The sequence below is a fragment of the Carettochelys insculpta genome, chromosome 3 (assembly GCF_033958435.1).
Source record: "Carettochelys insculpta isolate YL-2023 chromosome 3, ASM3395843v1, whole genome shotgun sequence".
Lineage (NCBI taxonomy): Eukaryota > Metazoa > Chordata > Testudines > Carettochelyidae > Carettochelys > Carettochelys insculpta.
Genome location: NC_134139.1, coordinates 193,973,860 through 193,991,284, shown reverse-complemented (window position 1 = coordinate 193,991,284; position 17,425 = coordinate 193,973,860). Strand labels below are relative to the sequence as shown.

Genomic DNA, 17,425 nt, shown 5'->3' with positions numbered 1-17,425 from the left:
GTTTTGTTAACTAAACTCAAGGATCATTTACACAGAAAATGTGTTATGTCAACAGAACTGTCAACAAAAAGCCATGTAGACACTCCGGGGGTCTTCTTGTCAACAGAGTGGATCAAAAGATTGATCTGCTTCTATGTATTGAGATCTGTCAGCAGAAGTTTTGTCGTAACATCTCTTTTAACAGTAACTTCTGTAGACATGTACTTCTAATGTAGATGTAGCCTTTCAGTTTTCTAATCTTGAAATTATGCAGGTTTTCATGCTTTCTTCCCCTGTGCCAAATAATGTGTGAAGGGAGCCCTTCCTCTCCCATCTTATCTGCTAAGAAAACTGAGTCAAGATTGCTTATAAAAAAGTAAAAGTAGAGAGGACCAAGCACTTGAATATATGTTGTAAGGACTAGTCTTGCATTGTCAAGGGATGGAATAAATACATGAGAGAATTTAATAATGGGGTGAGGGAATTATGATGCTGTTAGGAAGACACTAAGCAATATTGGAACAAAGAGCTAATACATTGCTTTTATGTTGAGAGAGGCAATGCTAAAAAGCTAAAATCTTTATTCACATGGACATTTGTAAATGCTAGATTCTTACTTGTTTCTGTCACAAGCTATGCACCTATTTTTGCCTGTTTATCAACTCTCCATGATTAGCACAGTTATTTGGATTAGCCCAAGCTGACTTCCCCATCCTGACCCCGTACCTCTTGCCACCCCATCAACAGTGCTAGCCCATTGCCATGTACTGTAAAGTCACTGGGGAGAGGAATCTTTGCCAAAAGTAAAATACATAATTCTCATTAATGGGACTTATTTTCAAGGTTAGAGTGCACCCTGCTGGCTGGTATAATTCAGAATGTGATTAATCAAGTTGGGTATTAAATCAGCAGATTCCAAGTAGTACCTGCCTTTGTCCCTGCTCCCATACACTAATAACAGATCACATTAACATTTGGTTTGAACTGGGATGGGAATTTTCTGAGTCACTACAGGGGCTCGTTTGCATACTTGGCTTAAACTAATTCTTGGCCCTCCTCCCCACCATCCCTCTACTCTCTGATTTGCTCACCTTGATCATTTTTTCTGATTTGTCAACCTTGATTACTGTTTTTGGTTCTCTGTGCCTTGAATATTGAGTCTGTTCTGGTATGGCTGTGGTCTGAAGAAGGGGGTCTGTCCCGCAAAAGCTCATCTAATAAATTATTTTGTTAGTCTTTAAAGTGCTACTTGACTGCTTTTTTGTTTTAATAACAGATCGGAATCCAAACAGTTGAAGCATCACATTATCTCACAATAGCTCATGCTAATGTAATGGCTCACCTGGACCATAACATCAGCTGCCACCAATAAACAGCATCACTAGAGTATGACAAGCACTATTGTTGATCTAATTTGCTGATGAGTTTGGGAGAAACTTCTTGCAAAATGTAACTTACGATGTATTATTTGTAAGCCTTCATTTATGTAAGGGCTCGAGTTTGTATGCGGAGTTTTGTAGCCACTAGTTTGTGATACTTTGTAACAAAGATATGCACACTGTTTGTGACACTTAAGGAAATTTTATTAAAATAGCAATGTTTAAAGCAACTCAATATTACAAATGGATATACAGATCAATGTAACCAACATTAAACTCTCAGTGCTGAATTTTTTGAAATGCTTTCTAACTTTTCCTCACTGGAATGAAACACTTGATTAACTTCTATTTCAGCAGGAGGAATGAAAGCAATTAGTCTTAAACTGAGGCCTATGAATTACTGGCAGTATGCACAGCCTTTCCAGGCAGATGCATGAAAAGGTTTCTATCATTCCATTAGTCTTCTAATTGTTGTCAAGCCCAGGGCTTTTTACAAGTCTCCAGAGGCTTTTTGACAACTGAACTCACCAAAGAAGTAAATCCCTTTTCTTTGTGTGGTGCTGTTCACATCTTTCTTTGTGTTTCATTGGTCAAATTTTGGTCAGAGCAGCAAACAATGCCCATACTGGAGGGATTAGCAAACAGGTGGAAAGACAGAGTGGAACTGTCAGGTGATCTGTGCTCCAATTCTTTACAAAGAATCCCCCATCCCCAGGCAAAGGGGAGGTTTTGTCTACCTTTATGCTCTGCTAATTAGGTATTCTTCAGGGGCCAGAACAATAAGCTCCTGGACATGCTCACTTATTTTCACAGTTGTAACTTATGGCAGTTTTCTCAGGGCAATGGCATTTCCCAGAATTCCTATAGTGCCATGTGCTGTGGCCTGCTCCCATCTGCATTATGCTCCATCTCTGGCATGACCCTACCCAGGGACTTAATTAGGAAAACAATGGCAGCCCTGTGCTGCGTTTGTGCTGGGTGAATTCTCATGTATTTTATTTCAGTGCTGCTGAAATTATATATAGGGGCCAGAACATGTGACACAATCTGTTTCATGGAGTGATTAAACCAACAGAAGATGTGAGAAACAAGGATGGCATCAATGCTAATAATCACAAAGGGAGGACATAAACAGTGCTACAAAGTTAGGGAGTGTAATAGCATACCCAGACCCATAGCATTAGTTTCCCTTTTCTCTTTAAAGTAACCAGAATATTACTTCTTCTTGCAACAATATCTGATTGCAACAAGTGTCAGTCAGGACTGGGTGATGGTATTCACAAGAGGATCTGTCTGATACTGGTTAAAAAGACCCATGAAGAAGCATCAGAAGCTAAGCTCTTGACAAAACCTGGCATCACAGTACAAATTTGCCTGTGTAGTTCTGTCCACATACTAAGAGCATATCGCTGTTGTGGTATATCACAGATCCTCGAGGCATCTAGACAGACTTATGGGCAGTGCTGGGGAGGACCTTTGGTCGATGGACCTTTGGTCTGACCCAGTATGGCCATTCTTATGTTCTTATGTTCTTATCCTAAACCAGTCAAGCACTCCCACAACATGGCGGTAAACTAACACCACAGTGCTCTCTGGAGATCAGCTATTGGAGGGTTTTTGACCTTTTTTTCATTTGTGGACCCCCTTGAATATTTTGAGTGGAGATGCTGAACCTTTAGGAAGTCTTACCTATAGTTTGTACCCCCAGGGGTCTGTGTGCCACAGATTGAAAACCACTGAGCTAACTAAGGTCTGCTCTAATGTAGGAAATTAGGTTTGTATAACTACATTGCCATAGTGTGTGAAAAATCCTAATCACTAGTATTGACAGCACTAGGTCCATGGGAATTATCCAGTCTCATAGATTTTAAGGTCAGCAGGGACCCTCTGTGATCAACTTATCCGACTTCCTGCACATTGCAGGCCACAGAACCTCACCCACCCATTTCTGAAATAGCCTTTTTTTTTTGCCCGTGCTTCCCTTTAGAGGCTGTTCTAGAACATCATTCCTCTGCTGTTTACAAGCCTTCACCAAATTTGAAGCCCTGACTAACTGAAAGACAGTTTATATCTATCTGTTCTTGTGTCTACACTAGGTCCCAAGGTCTCACGCCCTATGATGTATTTTAGAGAGCAATCATATCTCCTCTCAGTGGCATCATCCTAGTAGCCCTTGTCTGCACCTGTTCCAGTTTGCATTCATCTTTCTTGGGACATCAGAACTACACAGGATATCTCACATGAGAGCTCACTTGTGCCTTGTATAATGTACTACTACTTCCCTATCTCTACTGGGAATACCTCACCTGATGAATCCCAAGATTAGTCACTAGACTTTTTCACAGCCACATCCCAATGACCATAATAGTTACCCTATGATCAAACAACACATCCAGATCTTTCTCCGCTTCCAACCATTCCAACCGATAAGCCTCCAGCTTATAGCTGAAATTTTTGTTATTAGTGCCTAAATGGATGTGCTTGCACTTTGCACCATAAAATGTCACCCCGTTTCTGTGCAGCTGTATCAAATGCCTTATTGCCAGCCAGGCATATTAGACCTCCTATATTTTCTTTGGCTACAAAATCAGTTATCTGCTCAAAGAAGGAGATTTGGTTGGTAAAATCGTGTTGTGTTTTATCCCAATGACAGTTCACCTCTAGGTCCTCGGCGACTTTCTTACAATTCTCCCAACACCTGTCCTACGACTGAAGTCCAACTAACAGGGCTGTAATTTTCCGGATCCCCCGCTTGCCCCTTGGCTGTGGATCTGGCTCTCGGGGAGCTGAGGTCCCTAGCCGGGCGGTGGGCTGATGCGGGGAGCAGCGGGAGCCCTGGGGGTTCCCAGCCCCCTGCCAAAGGAGGGCTGTGCAGGCGGGGGCGGGGGGGTTCCTGCAGGCCCAGGCGGGAGGCGTAAAGGCGTGGGGCGAGGGCTGGGCCGCTGCACCCTACGCGACTCGTGTAAGGGACTGAGGGGCTCGGCTGCCTCCCTCGGCCCAGTCTGGGAGCCCCATCCCGGGCTGCCCCATCTCCCGGCAGCCCCGCTCCTCCCGCCGGGCCCGGAGCAGAGCCTGGCACGTTCTGCCCGGGGGGGGGCGCCCCCTCCTCCTCCAGCTGTCCCCCGGGGCACCGATTCCACCTCCCAGAAAGGGCCCCGCCCATCCTGAAGCCTCGCTCCGCTTTCGTGGTTAGTTTGGGACGCTGCGCTGGCCGTAGCTAGCCGGGAAAGGGGGGGGCGGGGGGGCTTAAGGTTCTGCACATGCGCAACAGGGAGCGTTGCTAGCGCTGCCATGGCGGCTTCCTGCGGGCGGTTCCTGGAACGGGCGGGTGTGAGGGTCCTCGCTAGGGCGTCCGCCGCCCGGCCCGGCGCACTCTGCCGTAAGCAGTGGGGGAAGCTGGGTCACCCGGGTCTCTGCGGCCCTGCTCTCCCGTCGCCGTCTCCTGGGGGGTGTCTCCCCGCTCTCCTCCTCCCATCCCCCCGCCATTGGCCCCGGGGGCGGGACTGGGTCCTGCCGCTCCTCTTTCCCCGCGAGCAGTCTGGGTTCTTGCTCCCCGTCCGCCTTCTCTTCATGGAGGGGCTGCCTGGTCCTCGCCGCCCCGCTGCGCCCTTTTCTGGGTGGGGGTGTTGCCTGGGTTGCTGCGCCCTGCAGTGCCCCGTGGCGGGCGGGGATGTTCTCTGCAGGGCGCGGGTGCTGTCCGGATCCTTCTTCCAGCCCCTACACGCCCCCTCCCCCCCCAGCCCTTCTTCCTCTGGCCCGAACGTGTCTCGCACTTGCTGACGTTGTTGTGAGTCCCATCCTCCTGAGAGGTCCTGGGTCTCATTCCTCTTGCAATGAGAGGATTTGGGAGCCTCCCTGAGGTTAAACGCTCTTTTCTGCTCTCCAGGGTCGAAAGTAGCTCTGTGTGGCTAACTGATGGTATCCTCACTGGGCTACCTCATGGACAGCAGCAATGACAGAATCTCTGCTATCTGCATAGCTGTGGTCCTACAACAGAATTCTCAAAGCCATTCTAAGAGGACCACTTTCATCTGCTTTCCTAAATTTCTGTGTTAGGCAATTCCAGCTAAATTTAGGGTTTTTGTAGTCCCCCTATGAATTTCTGGTCCTATTATCCCATGTAAAGGAAGGGGGTGAAAATCTCGCCCATGGTGTCTTGTGGGCTCCCATCTGCTAGGAGCAAGTCAGACATCTTACAAATGATTTCATGTATAAAACTATTCAGCCATGATCCATCCAGTGTTCTGTAACTTAGAATGGAACCATAAAAGGTTCTATTACTAGTTGTCCTTATCCAAACTTCTAATGCTCAAAAGTGTTAGTGAAAAGCCTCTCAAACGCGATTTTCCAAAGTCACAGCTCACCTGCATTTTCAAGTTGCAGAGATCTGCTAAGTGGAAGGATTGTTTTGGGGTTCTGGGGCAGAACTCTGAGTGAGAAGAGCTGTTATTTTAGTCCTTGCTCTGTTATGGACTGTGTGATTTTGGGCCAGTTATTTAGCCTAACCTGCTTCACTTGTACAGTAGACAGAATGATATTGGAGAAGTGTCATTAATGTAAATTGTAACCCAAATGTTAGATGTGATAGTTTTGGAGAGATGTGACCTATCACTAGTTGCTGAGCTAATAAGTGTATTATAAATTGTAGGTGTTTCTCTTAACAAAAAAAAACATTCAGGAGTTATGGTGCTTTTGAGGGAGATAAATTATTAAGTGAATCACTTTTTCCCTAAGGGTCTGATCTTGCTGTAATCTGTGCATGACTTGTACAGGAATAAGGCATGCTAAAATACTTTTGTACTTTTAGTGATACTGTAGTAGTAAGTCCTCTTGCAAATTTCATACAGTAGTAAGTTATAAAAAAATACCTGAGCCTTCCTCATATCACCGAGGAGAAAGTATTAAGGTCTGTGTTTAGATGAATTACAACTAAACTTGGAAAATATTTGAGCAATAACTGCTTGAATAAAGTTGTCTGAAAGCTGTTCTAAAATGTGATGCATAAACCAGAGGAAGAAATATATCATTTTTATAATTCTTTTTGACTCATCTAAAACTTCTTGAGTTAGTTTCTCTCAGTTTTTTTTTCCTATCAAATGAGCATCTAACAAAGGAAAGCATGATCTTTTACTGTCTTCTTAAGATAGCACTAGAGGAACAGAGAAGGAACTCTGTGAATGTTTGTAAGTTGCACTGGATTCCTTACTCTTCATACATGTAAGCAACTCTCAATCCTCCAAAACACTTTACATTATAATTTATGCATACTTTTTATGAGAGTTGCTTTTACTTTTGGTTGAGAGAGGTTTATTTTCAGCACCATCTTGTTTTTCACCTTTCAAGGATGTTTCTCTTCCTCTGGACTTCTGAGAACTAATGATGGCGAGCCTACAAAATTTCAGCCACCTCCAAAGCCAGTTGTTACTGACCAACGTAAAGAGGTAGTGGAGAGCAGGTAGGATGCTCTGTTGCTTAACACGATGCACAGTTACACTTCTTTAAGGTTACTTCTCCATTACTTAGTCTTCAGTCAAGTCATTAATTATATGAGCTCTTCCTAAAATCCACTAAGCACCATTATGCAAGGTATAGTAAACATTTGCTAAGGTCTGTCAAAGACAGTTCCCAAAGAATGGGCTTAATATACTTACCCTGTGACTTGTATCCTCAAAAATGGTGATTAATGGAAAAGTGAGTGTAGCTGCAAATATACACACAAGTCTAGGTTGTGCTTTGTTGAGCTTCCTTATATTAAATGCTTGTGTATCTTCAATACAACAGTCTGTTACAGAGAGAAAGTACTTGTGATTTGGAAGTTGAGAGACCTGGGTTATCTGCTGCTGACCTTGTGCTTGTCCTTGGGCAAGTCATTCTTTGTAAAATGTTTCTGCTGGTGATGCTGGTATCCTCAGCAAGAACACTAGTTTAAAAAAGGCACCATTGTCTCTATTATTGTAACGCCTAACCTGCTGTGGGCAACGTTAGGTGACAGTGATTAAAAATGTTTCTGCACTGTTGGCAGTGCAACATTAGGGAGTTCCCCCAAAAAAATCTGAGTTGTATTTAGTTTAGGAATGAGAATATTTTCTTAGAATCAAAACTCTGACACCTGTGGGCATCCAGTCCATCTCCCATTTCCATATCCATTCAGCTGTTGACTGTCATGGACTGGCAAGGGTTTTCATAACTTGAAACTGTCTTCATGAGGCGTTAGGTTCTGTGCTGCATCTCTTAGACCTTGCAACAAAAGGATTTTGGAGCCTCCCAGAGGTTAAACACTCTGGCCATTTCTACATATAAATGGCCCGAAATATGCTAATGAGGTGTGGATGTAAATTCCCTGCACCTCATTAGCATAAGGTCACATGATGTAGAGTCCAGAAGATGTTCTTCCGGACTCCGAAACAGCATGTAGAAGTGCGGTCCCTGGGCGGGGGGGGTCTTCCGGAAGGAAGTCCTCTTTCCGGAGGCCCCTTCTCCCTGAAAATATCCAAAGCTCTAATGCTCAAAAGCGATGGCAGTAACAAAACTGATAAACAGAAAATTTTCATGTACCCAAAAAGCCAATGAATACTGGAGGCACTTGCAGCTGCAAAATGTCTGAATACAAACTGTACATCTTCTTGTTGAAAGAAACTTGAAGCACTGAAATCAGGAACTGCAAAAATTGCTATTTGTCAGTGGAAGGCAACCTGCACTCATGAATAGCATGTAAGCCAAATGTTTTTACTTCAGTGCTATAGTACGATGTAGATTCTTATGTAAGTTACTTCTGTTTTATACTCAGATATTGATTTCTCCACAGGTTCTTGAGTCCTGAATTTATACCTCCAAGAGGGAGAACAGATCCTTTTAAATTCTATATTGAAAGAATTGACATGAAACGGAGGCGAAAAGTGCTCAACATTCCTGAGTTCTATGTTGGTCAGTGACAACATTAGGATTTTTAATAACTTGTTGGCCACTGATATAGCAAAAAGAAAAAATATATTAATGGTGTAGCTTTTATAACAGTGTTACCATTTTCTGCTGCCAAACTTAATGGACTGTGTAGGATTGTTGATTAGAATCTATGATTAGTAGAAATATAGCCATTTGAACTCACTGAAAACACAGGTTAGTGTTCTGGATACAGATGTCAATGTATTGCTTACAACTTACACTGCAGTGCACATGTGATTCAAGAAACTTTTGTCTCTAACAATTCTGTTTATAAACAAGTACAGTATACTCTTTGTTATCTGGAAACATCAGAATGGGGGATTCAGGTTAATTAAATTGTCTGGTTAAAAGGGAGGTATACCTGCTGGTCAGAAATTTTCACACATTACATGTAGTTGGCAATTTAACAAACCACAGAACGCTAAATTTTCACTTACAGTATAAAAACAATCACTCTACCTGTATTACACTAGAATTTGACACTTTGTTTAAGGCATTATGTGTACTTATACACACAAACTTCTATATTTTGCTGCTGCCCCGTAGCTTCTGAAGTCACTGTGTGCTCTGACACTCAACACAATTAACTTTCCACTTTAGTCCTTTATGTTCTTGTGTATGAGAATGAGCACCAGGGCTTGCCTTCAACAGTGGGAGAGATCATTACATCTCACTGGCCAGTCACCGCTCGCCTCAAGTGGGGCAGCCCCCAGCCGGAAGGGTACTGTCCCGCCACAGTTCACCTGCCTCACTGGGTGCGTGAGGCTTAAGGTTCCCAAACCTGACAAGTGACTGAAATTTGAGCACCAGGCAAATCAATAAGAAAATTAACAAGAAAAGGAAACCACCAAAGTTTTGAGCTTGCTTGCTGGAGTGTACGAACCATGCTGACTGGTTTGACTGAAGATGTTCAGGACATCAGCAACACTCAAAAGACCGCTGTCATCAATGAGGAACTGAAGAGGCTCCAAGTTGACATTGCTACTCTGCAAGAGACGCGACTCGCAGATTCGGGATCTCTAAAGGAAAAGGACTACACCTTTTTCTGGCAGTGTAAAGCCCAAGATGAACCCAGGGAGCATGGTGTTGGCTTTGCCATCAGAAACACCCATCTACAAGTGGTGGAATTAGTCATGGGCAGATCAGAAAGACTTCTATTTTCAGACTCAGCAAGAGAGCGTGGAATAACATCAAGTTGTACACACCCCACCAAAATGCAAGTCTACAGAGCCTGCATCCTCAGCGCCCTCCTTTACGGCAGTGAGTCTTGGACCATGTATGCCCAGCAGGAAAAGAGGCTGAACATCTTCCACTTGCGCTGCCTCAGGCACATCCTTGGAATATCGTGGAAGGATGGAGTGTCCAACACCGCCGTCCTTGAGCAAGCTGGAATCCCAACCGTGCACACCCTCCTCGGGCAGCGGCGGCTCCGCTGGCTAGGCCACGTCCACAGGATGAATGATGGAAGGATCCCAAAATACATCCTGTGTGGTGAGCTAGCCTCTGGCAAAAGACCTCCCGGATGGCGCCCATTTGTGCTACAAAGATGTTTGCAAGAAGGACCTCAGGGAGGTAGACATCAAGCCGGACAGCTGGGAGGAGCTGGCAGACAATCACAGCAGATGGAGGCAGGAACTACACAAGGGCCTTCAGAAGGGTGAGATGAGGATCAGACAGCTAGCAGAGGAGAAGCGAGCCCACAGAAAGCACAGTAAGGACCTTCCAGACACCCATTACACATGCAACAGATGCAGCAAGGACTGTCATTCTCATGTGGGCCTTCACAGTCACCACTGCAACTGATGATTCCAAATGGAACTACGAAGGGCACAATCCATAGTCTACGTAGACTGAAGGATGCCTGCTAAGGACTACATGACTACTGTTTTGACTTGCTGCTAGTTAAACATGCCATATATCACCCCATAAGCTAACCTTTATACACTAAACACTACAACTGGATATGTGTTCTAAATAACTTTTTTTATATTTTTTTTCTGGTTAGTAAAGGAAAAAAAGTATATTGCCATTCATTAACTTTTCCAGTTAACCAAGAATTCTGGTTAGTAAAGATCTCAATAACAAAGAATATACTGTAAATAGCATTATTGATGTGAGCTAACTCTTTAAAGGCAAAGAAATGTTATATTTTAGATAAATATTTAACCCTATAACTTACAAATTCCATCTTTCTTAGGAAGATTAATTTGAGTGACTATTAATGATTACACTTAAAAATTGACCCCCTTCTCCATGTTCCAGGCATGATTTACTAACTAGTTTCTCCTTTGAGCAGGAAGTATCCTTTCTGTTACCACAGCAGATCCATATGCCAATGACAAAACCAGCCATTTTGTCGGAATTTGCATTCAAAGGGGAGGAAAAGGACTTGGTGCCACCTTTGTGCTTCGGAATGTTATAGAAGGACAGGGTATGTCTTCCTACAGCTTTCATACTTACGTTATGACTGTTACATGGAGGAACTATAGTATTTAGGCTATATGTGAAATGGTACATTATAGAAATCTTGTTTGCTGTTGGATGCTAGAGTGCTTAAGGAGCATCATTCTCTTGTGTATTATTTGTTTCTTTGTTGGGCTTAAAACAGGGTGCACAGCAAGATGCAGTGAGACCTTGGTATACAGTATATCTCAGCTGCTTAAAAATCTGGCACTTCTGGGCTGATCTCATGTTTCTAATACATATAGTAACTTCATTTATGAACTGACTTTGTGGTAGATGGATTGTAATAATATTCTAACAAAAGACTTTTAAAAATCACTTTGATTTGCAGTACCAGCCAGACTCCAACTAAGAGTGAGGGCCGTTATATTTAGTATCATGCAAACAGAGTAATACAATATAGGCCTCAGAGAGCTTAATCTTGATTATCAGTTGTCCTGTGTCATCTCTGCATTACATCATTTCTAACCTAAGCTACATTTGACCCAAGGCTTCTGTAATAGAGTATCAGTGTAGCAGCCCACTACATCACCTCTATCCATTCTGGTACACTTTAAAGCCATGGTCTGCAATACAGACGTTACTTTGTCTGCATTAATATAAGCATAAACAGGAATTAGATGTTCCTTTATTTTGCTTACACACACACACGCACAATATCACACCACAGTTGGATAATCACTATTGTTCCCAAAATACAATGAGTAATTGAAAATCCATTCTTGTGGCACCCTCTTAAATTCTATACATAAATCCCACTGCTTCTTGAGCTAATCTAGACCAAAGAGAAATGTATAAAATATTGTATTGAAATGTGGGTCCAAAATGTAACACAACAACATTGTCGTTGACTAATATAACGATCTGAAATACTAAACTGCAATATATCAAACCCAGACTAAGTTTCTTAGGGCCCACTGATTCTCACCTACAAATTAAATAATGGTTTGCTTTGTTAAGGTGTTGAATTTTGCTATGAACTGTACAATCCTCGAATCTTGGAGATCAAGGTCCTGAAGCTGGAGAAGAGATTAGATGACAACCTGATGTATTTACGGGATGCTCTTCCTGAGTATAGTACTTTTGATGTTAATATGAAACCTGTGCCCCATTCACCTAATGATGAAATTCCTGTAAACAAGGTATGAGTCTCAGGTGATAGAAGCTCAGAGGAAAAGTGAGTGGGTGATTCAGGTCACTGTAATATAAACATTTTAATATCTAATGTGTTAACTATTCAGAGGGCTGGATTCAAGTTCTCACATGTCATATGTAAAACAAGTTTGGTCTTGCTTTGTTTTTATAATAGTCATCCAGAGTGTAGTTGAAGTATCTGGCATTCTTTGTGGTTATTTTATCAGAGAATAAGGATTGATGAGCATGGAAAACAAATAAAACTTTCTAGAGGTGGGCTCTCTAGGTCACAGTTCAGGCATGTACAGCAGGGGTTATGTAGAGAAGCTTTCTCCATGTTGTATGTGTTCTGTAGAGGCAACTTAGATGTCTGCTTGACATCCATAGAACTATTTGAATATTAAATTGTCATCTTTATCTAGAGGTAAATTGGATAAGTTTACCTGGGTAAATTGGAGAAATGGTCTGAGGTAAACAGGATGAAGTTTAATAAGGACTAATGCAAAGTGCTCCACTTGGGAAGGAACAATCAGTTTCACGCATACAGAATGGGGAGACGATGTCTAGGAATGACTACAGCAGAAAGGGATCTAGGGGTTATAATGGACCAAAAGCTAAATATCAGTCAGCAGTATGATGCTGTTGCAAAAAAAGCAAACATGATTCTGGAATGCATTAACAGGTGTGTTGTGAACAAGACACGAGAAGTCATTCTTCTGCTCTACTCTGCGCTGGTTAGGCCTCAGCTGGAGTATTGTGTCCAGTTCTGGGCACCGTAGTTCAAGAAAGATGTGGAGAAATTAGAGAGGGTCCAGAAAAGAGCAACAAGAGTGATTAAAGGTCTAGAGAATGTGACCTATGAAGAAAGGCTGAAAGAATTGGGCTTCTTTAGTTTGGAAAAGAGAAGATTGAGGGGAGGCATGATAGTGGTTTTCAGCTATCTAAAGGGTGTCATAAGGAGGAGGGAGAAGACTTGATCTTTTTGGCCTCTGAGGATATAACAAGGGGCAATGGACTTAAACTGCAGCAACGGAGGTTTAGGTTGGACATAAAGAAAAAGTTCCTAAATGTCAGGGTGGTCAAACAGTGGTATAAGTTGCCAAGGGAGGTTGTGGAATCTCCGTCGCTGGAGATATTTAAGAACAGGTTAGATAGATGTCTATCAAAGATGGTTTAGACAGTACTTGGTCCTGCCATTGGGGCAGGGGGCTGGACTTGATGGCCTCTCGAGGTCCCTTCCAGTCCTAGTAGTCTGTGATTATATGGAGACTCTGTGTTTAAAATTACATGAGGGAAGAGCGCTAAAAGACAAGTTTGTCATGCTGAGTGTAGAAACTTAGCGGATGTGAAGTAGATTATTTCTTTCCACAAGATTTGAAGAAATCAAATACATCTACTCTCCTCTTCACTAGCTTAGGAAGACTTGTAGAAGACAGTGGGATGCATATCTCATGCCAGTTCAAGTAAGCATTGTCCATCATAGCAAATCCTGTAGTCAGCTATATATTAGAGGAATCACCATCTTCCGAGTTTAATACCTAGCTATTTTATGTTTTTTATAATGCTTACCACTATGCTAAAAGCAGCATGGCCTGTACTCACCTGTGGGTTGTATGGTGACTGGGGTATTCAGTACAAAAAGGCATTACAGACTACAGAGGGAAACCAAAGTGGAGGGTGTCAGGAAAAAAAAAAAGATTGGAAACTTGCTCTTACATGTGAACCCTGGGCATCTTGAGGATGATGGAAGGAAGGTGGATGATTTTTTTTTTTTAAACTGTTCAGTAATAGACTCAAAGGGAAGGGAATTTTTAAGTGAAGATGATGGTAAAAGACCTAACAGTCCTGCTACTGAAGAGGAAAAATAAGACCACATCTAACTTTGATTAGAAGTGGTATTCAAAACTAGATTGAAAACAGGTGAGCGTTTTTCTGCTGGACAGTTGTGCACACAGGCATGAAATGACTAAGTTTCTTCAGGAATCAATTCCAGTTATCCAAACAGAACAGATCAGTAGCTCTTCGGAGCTGATTGTACAGTCACACTTGGCATCGCTTTTTCTTTAGGGCAAAAAGACTAGTGCTAAGTTGAAAATGCATCCTTATTGCAAAAATGTCAAAATTCTATGCAGAATTTGTATCTTACATGTTCTTTACTGTGTTTCTAATCCCAGCTGAAGGTCAAAATGAAACCAAAACCCTGGACAAAACGTTGGGAACGACCCAAGTTTAACATTCAAGGAATCCACTTTGAACTACCTGAAAAAATTATGGAAAAAGCACAAAAGTGGAGCAAGCCCTGGCAAGAGTTTGACATGCTGCGAGAATATGATACTTCAAAATTAGAGAGAGAAATATGGAAAGAAATGGAGAGCTAAAAAAATATTGCTTTTATACAGTAGATTACAGAGGAGGCCACCACTGAATTTAATATTTAATTCCACTGTTTAAGACTTGTGTATATAGTCAGAACGTACAATAAAGTTCGTCTTTCAAAAAAGTAGTACAGGTTCAAACTCTTAAATCCAGTACTTATCTGGCAACATCTGTGGTCTGGCATGACCACGAATGTCATAGGCCTGGAGAGTCCTGGGGCAGGGGCTGGGCTGAGAGTAGTGGCTGGCAGCCTGGTCAGGGCCAGATCTGCAGCCCCCAGCTGCAGCGTGTGGCGGGGGCATAAGGGGTGAGTTCCCACTAGAGCGCTGGGCTGGGGACAGAGCCAAAGCTGGAGCCCCTGCATGAGAAGGAAAAGGGAGGCTAGAGAGGAAAAGCCAGCAGGCCCCCATGTCTGGAGAGGTAGCAGTGAGTGGTGGGGCCCTGAAAGCAAGGGAGGCACGTGGCTGGGGAACTGCCAGCCAGGGGCACTCACTGGGAAGCCACAGGGCCCAGGAGCAGCCAGGCAACTGTCGTGCCAGAGAGCCAGTGGGAAATCTGGAAAGTGGCTGGGGCTGGTGAACAGGAGGGAAGCCCTGAGAGCATTGACCTCACCTGGGACTGCTTAGGTCCTGAGGGTGCAGGACCAGAAGGAAAGTGCAGCCTGCACCTTTCATGTATATACAGTGCAGTTTCCCACTTTGGAGGTGGGGTAATCTGTCCTTTTTGTATACAATAAATTTTTAAGAAAATCTTACCAAAGTACTGTACCAAGTTCTTTTTTCCAGGTAGTCTATCTTTATGGTAACAAAACAGGCCCTTGCTGTTACCTTTCATGTGACAGCAGGCCATAAATGCCACACTGGATTCAGGTAGTATGTGGTTTTTCCAACTAATATCTCTTCATGAAACTGTCTGTTAGCTGCCTAAATGAAGAGTTTCCATTAGTTACTGCATGGGCAAACTGACTTGACTTGTTCTAAATTTTATCTCAAGAATTCCTGTCCTTGGTTTGATAGCTAACTGCCTTTGTTTTGATTTTTCTGGGTGTTATCTTGTATCCTAAAAAAAATTACACAGACAGTTTCATTCCTTGCTTGCTTAACTACACTAGGACGTATATGTCTATTTGATATTGCTGAACAGGAAGGCCAGATTATATTGCAGAAGTTACAATGGAAGTAAGCCTTGAGTGAAAACATTAGGTATTGGAATGAGGTGCAATAGTGGTAAATGCATTAGACCAGTAATAACCTGCTGGCATCATTCCAAACAAAGGCTGTCCCATCTCTGCCTTCAGGAACATTTTGGACCAAGACCAAGGGACAGAACACCTCACAAAATGATCAGACTTGGCAGTTCCAATTTTGTGTTTGTTTAAACACCCAAAAGGCAGATTGGGGCCCTTCATGCTTGTGATTGTAAAACGTGCACTTGAACCAATGACCCATTAATTCCATTTGACTTAACACTAGTTCACAAATTTTAAGTTGATTTGATTCTCCTGTTCCCCACCCACAGTTTATTAAACTGCTTACAATCATCCTACTTAACATAGAAAAGCCATCACAGGTCCTCAACTTCCATGCTGAGTCTTGTGTCCCTTCTTCTGCAGGTAGGAGGAGTTGAGTCACTGATGAAATAGTATATATTTTGCTCCAGACTGAATGATCTACCACTAGTAATTACTGATGGGGAAATGTTACTTTGAACAGTCTGATATGTGAGATGGTGGAAGCATGGAAACAAAGGGGCTTGGACTAGTCAAACTCTTCTATCAAAGGTTTTATGTAGCAGTCTGACTTAGGACTTTTGTTAGGTTACCAAGCTTCTTCCAGGAAAATTGGATAGGGAGCAGTAATTAGATCTCAGAACAAGTGAATGGCTCCAGAAAAGCACTACCCCTTGAACTGCATGTACTGGCTTGGACTGGGTTCAAGAGGCCCAGCAAACAAAGAGCTTTACAATAGAGGGTCAGAATCAACTGAGCCACAGCCCTAGTTCTGGTTTCCAAGACATAAACTTGTATCAAAGGCTCTGTCTACACAGGTGAGCTATTTTGGAATTCCTTAGTAGGCTGAAATAGCTAATCTGTCTATGAAACATGCCCATTATTTCAGCATCCCTGTACTCCTTGTTGCAGCAGGAGTAATGGATGCTTTGAAGTAGCATGTTATTTTGCCATTTGGTGCTGTTTAGACAGTGCCAAGTGCTGAAATAGACTATTTTGAAGTAAGATACTCAGTTTGTATCTCACAGTTTAAGGTGCAGTATAGATGTGGCCCCAGAGAGCAAAATCCTACTGGAGATACCAGAAGGATAGGACCTGGCCAAGCTGTCTGTGGAAAATGCATGCCAGCTTTCCAGTTGTCCCCAAGGTAGACTATTCACAGAAAAAATAAAATAATGGTTTTGTCCTAAATGTATTGTTTAAAAATAAGCTGGTCAATGGTAACTCTCATTGGCCCAGAGAGAAAATAAGTTACAGGTGCTGGATTAAGTAGCACTATGAATGGCAGGATAGCTGCAATGCTAAATCTCTGGTATGAAGAAAGGGAGAGGCCCCTGTCCATAAAGAGGTGACAGCTGGAGGCCTCTGATGTAAAGAGACACCAATCAGGATCACTGCTGTTAGCCAACATGTGAACGTTAAGCATAGTATACACCATATAAAGAGGTTGTATGCACATCTGTGACAGTTACATTGTGTATAATAGTACTGCTCATTATTTTTACTATACTGTTCTCACTGCAGCAACTTTGAAGTGGGGGCAAGCCATGGACCTGCACAACTTCAAAGTGCCTGCAGCTACATGGCATGCCACTTTGAAGTTGCCATGGTGAGAATTAGCCTAATGAGGGGCTGCATATGCATCACAGCATGTCATTGCTATTCCCCACTCAGGCTGATTACCATGCCCCCTTTGAAGAAGGGGGCTAGTATGGACACAGCCCATGATAAATTTTGTGCAAAGTATGTCTTGTGATATCATGGGAAAGTATAATATGCTGAATGTTGTTATCCTGGTAAAACTTTGCTGTAATATGTATCAGTTAGAAAAGCAGGCCCAACCAAATTTTCTTCAGAGACAAAAGACACACTGATGCCAGAGCTAGGCTTCAGCATAATCAGTTATCTTATAATACTTTACCTA

The 17,425-nt window shown here is 42.8% G+C and overlaps 1 protein-coding gene across 1 annotated transcript; it reads left to right on the top strand.

The window, feature by feature from the left end:
- Positions 1-4,632: 4,632 nt before the first annotated feature.
- MRPL19 (mitochondrial ribosomal protein L19) lies at positions 4,633-15,322 on the top strand. Its single transcript, XM_074991350.1, has 6 exons — positions 4,633-4,737; positions 6,702-6,813; positions 8,164-8,282; positions 10,597-10,731; positions 11,724-11,905; positions 14,072-15,322. The coding sequence occupies exons 1-6, from the start codon at positions 4,650-4,652 to the stop codon at positions 14,273-14,275; spliced, it is 840 nt and encodes a 279-aa protein (XP_074847451.1). The 5' UTR covers positions 4,633-4,649; the 3' UTR covers positions 14,276-15,322.
- Positions 15,323-17,425: the final 2,103 nt, after the last annotated feature.

Bases quoted from the DNA above. Each gene is read 5' to 3' on its own strand.
- MRPL19 (XM_074991350.1), top strand. From the start codon at position 4,650: ATGGCGGCTTCCTGCGGGCGGTTCCTGGAACGGGCGGGTGTGAGGGTC. The intron at 8,283-10,596 runs GTCAGTGACAAC...TCCTTTGAGCAG, and splicing joins CATTCCTGAGTTCTATGTTG to GAAGTATCCTTTCTGTTACC. The intron at 10,732-11,723 runs GTATGTCTTCCT...TGCTTTGTTAAG, and splicing joins GAATGTTATAGAAGGACAGG to GTGTTGAATTTTGCTATGAA.